The 6,114-nt window shown below is 34.3% G+C and overlaps 1 protein-coding gene across 1 annotated transcript; it reads left to right on the plus strand.

The window, feature by feature from the left end:
* Window positions 1-3: 3 nt before the first annotated feature.
* Window positions 4-1,208, plus strand: LOC108373041 (UPF0528 protein CG10038; the record flags this gene model as incomplete). Its single annotated transcript, XM_017628884.1, has 3 exons — window positions 4-161; window positions 223-481; window positions 549-1,208. Coding segments are annotated over 3 exons (732 nt in total), but the record flags the coding sequence as incomplete, so codon positions are not given.
* Between the last annotated feature and the right edge of the window lie 4,906 nt (window positions 1,209-6,114).

A 6,114-nucleotide genomic window follows, 5' to 3' on the forward strand; every position in this document is an offset into this window, starting at 1 on the left:
TTGGAACAAAATGGTTTAAGACGCACATATGTACCTGATGATGTACCACAAGAGCAAGCAACATTTATTTTCACAAAACCCGAAAAGCTTGTAGAACCGAAAAAGCTAGTTGTCATAATTCATGGTAGTGGTTACGTTAGAGCTGGTCAGTGGGCTAGAAGGTAATTTTTTATCAACGCAATATTTTCACGCCTTCTATATACCAAATTTTTGCCTCCAAAGCCTCATCATTAACAACTCACTTGACCATGGCACTCAAATTCCCTATATTAAACGCGCAGAATCCCTGGGATATGATATATTGCTAACAAATACAAATGACAACTACCGCGTGATCAATGGGGAAAATCGGCCAATACCACGACTTGGATCTGCTTCAGCACACGCCAGATATGTTTGGGAAAAGTATGTGATGGCTTGTAATCCCGAGAGTGTAGCAATTGTAGCACATAGCTACGGTGGAGCGATTGCAATGGATTTGGTAAAATAAATTTCATATCAACTAAGTATCACCAGTGGGTTCAGCGTGTATGTATTTTATTTGGCAGGCCAAACGTTTTACAAAATTCTTTGAGAAAAACGTGTTTGCGATTGCACTAACTGACTCTGCCCATTTCCAAATACCGGGTGAAGCTAAGCAGATCATTTTAGATATATCTTGCAACTGGGTATCTAGTTCTGCACCCCTCGACACCGAAATCTATACGGGAGAAGGAGAAATGCTTAGTGTATCGGCTGGACATCCAAAGCACGAATGGACCTCGTACTCCTCTTTTGAATCAGTTTTTAAGTTCTTAGAAGAAAAATATGAACGTTTCATTGCAGTTCGCACGGGAAGTAAAAAAGCAAAAACGGGAAAGTAATGGTACATAACACTAACCACGCATCTAATGAATTTATATAGATATGTAAAGAAACTATTAATAGCATAGATTTAAAGAAACTGCTTTCGAGGTGAAGACTTTTTAATTAGACATTCCATTTGGAATCGTAATCTCAAATTTCCATGAATATTTGTTATCGCATCCTTTTGTGTGAATAACTTCAACCTATACATATGTATGTATGTATGTATGCTACATACTTACATATAGAGATGTTGCATTCCGTCATATTTTGTTTTATGTTGTTTTCCTGCACATATTTTTACTTGTCAGTATCACTTATATCAATTTATTTAATTTGATTTCCACCACTTAGATTCAGTTCGGGAAACTTAATCATTTTGATGTATGTGACGATAAAACAAACCTTAAAAGCCACATACATAATGTCAATGCACATCTAAACATACATACTTATATCGATTTCCGTGAGTGATAGCGGTCAGTTTGTTAAAGTGTTAGCTAACTGAGTGTATAAAAAACTGAAAATATGTATGTGGAAAAAAGTTTTGCAATAGGGTGGTTTTTTTTTACACACCGGTCAATGTGTGTGGAAATAGATGCCACATTTGCCTTGCTGTCACAGCCAATATCATAGCCTACCATTGCTTATCACAAAACATAAGCGTAAATGTCATAAAAAGATATGTAGGATGAGAGAGTGGGTTGATTTCTGCATAGAAGGTGTGGTGTTTTTTACTGTCCTCGGGGGACTTTGCTCTATACCTATACATTGGAATATATGCACCATGCGTAAGCATTAAGAAAAAACGTTACAACAACAACAACAACGTTAAGAAAATAACCTACTACATATATGAAAGTATACTTTAAAATCTTTTTAACTCCTTTTTTAATTTAAGAATTTAAATGTAATGCATTTTCATTTAGTAGTATATAGATATTTATGTATCAATACATAGTTGCTAGCTTGCTTGTTGTGCGTGGTTGAGAATAAAACTTTTATATGTAATAATTAACGAACTCGTCATGTGAAGACCACTTCCTGTTCACGTGTTTCCGTATTCATATGTATGTATTTAGGTTCATCCATTTTATTCTTCCCTTTTTAAATCAAGTAATAACAGAGCCCGAATCGCGGTATTTGTGATCGAAAAGTTACTCGGTTCGAATCGAAACGAATAAAATGGCAGCTCTTTTCACGCCTTATATTGAGTTTCGCCCGAAAAAAATTACCGAAAATTTGTATTCCGCCCATAGATAACACATGGAAAACAAAAGTGAAAAGAGAACCGGTCCGGGGAAAATAAAACTCATGATAAGGCTGAATTTAAATTGAAGAAGTGCACTCGCTTTCGAGTGCCTTGATCTCTAAATCAAATTTCGATTAGAACAAAGGGAATTTGATAAGGTGGTGTTAGTCTTATATAAGTAAAAAATTACACTGACAAAACCACCCCCATCAAAGTAAAAACAAAACACATGTAAACTTTGGAGCGAATTGAGATTTGACATAACACCTACCAAGGCGATTTTATACAAGGTGGTGTTAATGGCGAATTTAAATTTTCGCTGCGGTACTTCCTAATGTCAAAATGATATGTGTGTTGTAAACATTCATATTACAACAAACGCATCATTTTGACCAAGGCGAATTTATACAAGGTGGTGTTGATGGCGAATTTAGACTTTCGCCGCGGTACTTATTAATGTCAAAATGATGTGTTTGTTGTAAAGAAAGCGAATTATTATTACAACAAACACATCATTTTGACATTAGGAAGTGCCGCGGCGAAAATCTAAATTCGTCAGTAACACCACCTTGTGTAAATTCGCCTTGACCCCTGCAATACAAAACTATGTGGTTGTTGTTGTTGTAATCTAAATTCGCCATTAACACCACCTTGTATAAATTCGCCTTGATTTTGACGGAATGCTCTTCACGGCGAAAAATTCAGCTGTTGCCCCGACACCACCTTGTTAAACTACCCTTGGATTAGAATTGCGTTTGATATCGAATGCGCGATTCGGGCCTAGGTCTTTAAAAATGTAGAAGATTCGTAAGGTGTCGTAGGTGTCGTATTGTCTTGTCGTAAAGTACTTAACGATTGAATAAACATATCAAACACCTAGATCTAAACAGCGAGCAACTTATTTCCATTTACTGCAAATATTTTTTTTCTTCGTGATTATATACACCAACCAAAAAACTACAGACATACATACCTGTTTTTGTATTAATTGCGTTGAATCTGAACGATCCACAAGCAGTTATATTTACGGATCTTATTTTTGAGTGAGCTCACTTTAGATCTACGTGTGCGATATGTAATAACGAGTAATTTCACAAATTTTAGGATAAATTCTATGATGAGGGAATCTTACATAACACCTATTTAAAATTTTCCGCTTAAGAATTCTCAAATCTAAAGGAAAATATACCAAACTGCCAGCATATCATGATTCGCGGTTGATCTGATTGTTCCGCTCCGTTTTTCAAGTTAAAATCAAATCCCGAAGTGTCAACAGAGTGACGTTCCTTTGGCACTTTACATGATATGCCGCTTGCTTTGACATTTTTTTGCTATTTACTTGATGGCATACATATGTATATACTTATATTTCTTCTCTTGCCCCGCATGTTACTTCGGCACGGAATCCAAGACTCTGCATTGAACTGTGATGAATACTAAATCATGCGGAAGCATCCCCAGTTGTAAAATGGAATGTTTGGTAATATAGAAAGTAATGTATCGCCCTTTCAGCCTATACATAACAAGATGCATAATTTTTTATACAGACATGTCCCAGGATAGTAATGTGTTGGTGTCACTTTATAAAACTTTAAATAGAACCTACAAATAAAAAAATAATGAAAAGAAGAAAACCGTGCGCCAGGATTTGAACTCGCGACCATTCGGCTATTGAGGTTGCGTGGAGAAAAGATAGACATACATATGTACATATATTCTTAAATTTGTTTTAAAGTTTTCGTTCAAGCGTAGCGTTAATCTTTTCGTGGCAGAAAAGCTAATGCATTCCCTATATAAGAAACTTCATTAAAAAATATGATTGTGCTTTGCTATTCTTGTTTTTAGAAATTGGAACAAATCGGTCATCATTTTGCTGGTACATTCAAGAAATTGGTCTTGTAACACGAGGTAGTTGGTGGAAGGATGACCTTTGGGAACAAATGCATAATACCTACAATTTTCAAATTAAAGAAAATATAAATAGGGATCGATAGAGATCATTGAGCTAAACATAATCGTATTTTTTTTTTTTTTTTTTTGGGAAACAACCATAAGAGTTATCAACGGGCAAAATTCAAATAAAGCATTTTTTTTTTTAAATCCAAATATCTCAAAAATCCTTTCATAGACTCTAATGCTATTCGATGGAGAAATTCATTTTCTTTAGTTTAATGAACATATCGCTACCTAAAGATGAAAAGGTGCCAAGTCCACTTTTTTTAAATGGTTTAGGAGAGACGAAAAATTAATGTAGATTCGCATTACCTGTCATTCTGCATAAAAATCTAAATTAATAAAAAAGTGGACTTGGCCTTCTTCACCTTCAGGTAGCGGTATGTTATATGTACATATATGCCTTTTATATTTGTCAAAAAAATCGACGTAATGCAAATAATATATTTAAAAAAAATGTTTACAAAACCCTTTTTACAATTCATCTTATTATTTAGTTATATCGCTAGCTTAGAGTGAAAAGTTGCTTAGTCCACTTTTTATGAAAATTCGTATTTTGATAAGGGAGGCTAAATAGATTAAAAATGCCTCGTTTCGAAAAGGGTTAAGGTCCTTGTTTTATATTTTCTCGATTATATTCAAGGAAAGGAAAATTTGCTTAGTCCAAAAAAAGCTCCGAGAATTTGATAAGGCCCATTTGGGCCCAAAATCTTTTAATACAGATCGAGTTGTATGGAATTTTGCTTAGCTTTAAACAGGCAAAATGTTTTATTCAAAGTTTTGCGAAATACTTGAAGAAAATGGTTTTAAGAAGTTTTTTCCCCTCCTTAGCAACTTTTCACTCTAAGCTAGCGATATGCAAAAGTCCTACAATGCAGTCAATAATCCTCACTCTACACAGAAAGGAGAATTCTACTTAGTTACGATTATAATCCCTGAGAGCGGCCGAAGGCGCGAATAAAATCAATTTTTTTTCAAAATCCATGAAAGGGGTTTTGGAAATTGTGATTTAAAAAATGCTTAATTTTAACTTTGACCGTTTATAAAAACATATACCGCTACGCTCACCTCAATGATCCCGTGTATAAGAATGCGCCCATTCATTCACAAGTCAATTTCCTTATGTAATTCTGTTTGTATATAATTACTAGATTTTTATATAACATATCTTGTGCATAAGAATATTCAAAATGGTGAGGGGGTATATAGTATTTTTGCGCAGAACTTCTTTCTACATAGGCGGCTCTCGGCCGAGCTTAGGGATCTTAACCCCTACTACGCAGAATTCTCCTTTTAAACGACCACTGAAAAAATGGTCTTTCGCGCAAAAAAAAAACATTCTTAGAGTTCAAACTAAAGATTTCTTAACACTCTTTCGTTTGGCATGCATATTTTGATATTTCGTCTAACTTATGTATAAGTAATCTAAATTCGACTTTTTTAGCAGGTGGCAACCCTCTTCAAAATATTTTCAAACTATTTTCAGAAACCCCTTTCGTTTGGCACCCACATGCTTATACATACATATTTCTCTTACCTAATATGATTTTTTAAGCAGGTGGCAACCCTCCTATACTTCAGCTAAGAAACAAAGCTTTTCAATGATAAAAACATAACAAGCTAAAACCATTGAGAGGCAGTCTGACGTTTGGCAGCAATGTAATTTAAAAATTCCAAACTCAAACTCGCACACTCATTCCCATTTTCCATCTCAAACAACAACAATTGTGAACAATTCCATTGTTTTATTCTCAATTTTATATGATTTTAAAATGCTGGCAAACGTCAGAAAAAAAAATCATGGTCGTCGAATTGATTTGCCTTGTAATGTTTTTATCATGTTCAAAACTATTTCGATTGATATCCAGTTCGTAATAACTGGTTTTTTTTATAATTTGAATATAATTTTTTAAAAGGTGGCAGCTCTTTTCCAAAACGAAAAATCTTAATGCACATCTACGATCCAGGGCTTTTAGTTTGACACCTCATTTTTGAATTGTTATTGATTGTTAAATAATTTGAATTTAATTTTTCAACAGGTGGCAACTCTTTTCGAAAAACTA

Source organism: Rhagoletis zephyria, unplaced genomic scaffold (genome assembly GCF_001687245.7).
Source record: "Rhagoletis zephyria isolate East Lansing unplaced genomic scaffold, Rhagoletis_zephyria_1.1 Rzeph_scaffold_06294, whole genome shotgun sequence".
NCBI lineage: Eukaryota > Metazoa > Arthropoda > Insecta > Diptera > Tephritidae > Rhagoletis > Rhagoletis zephyria.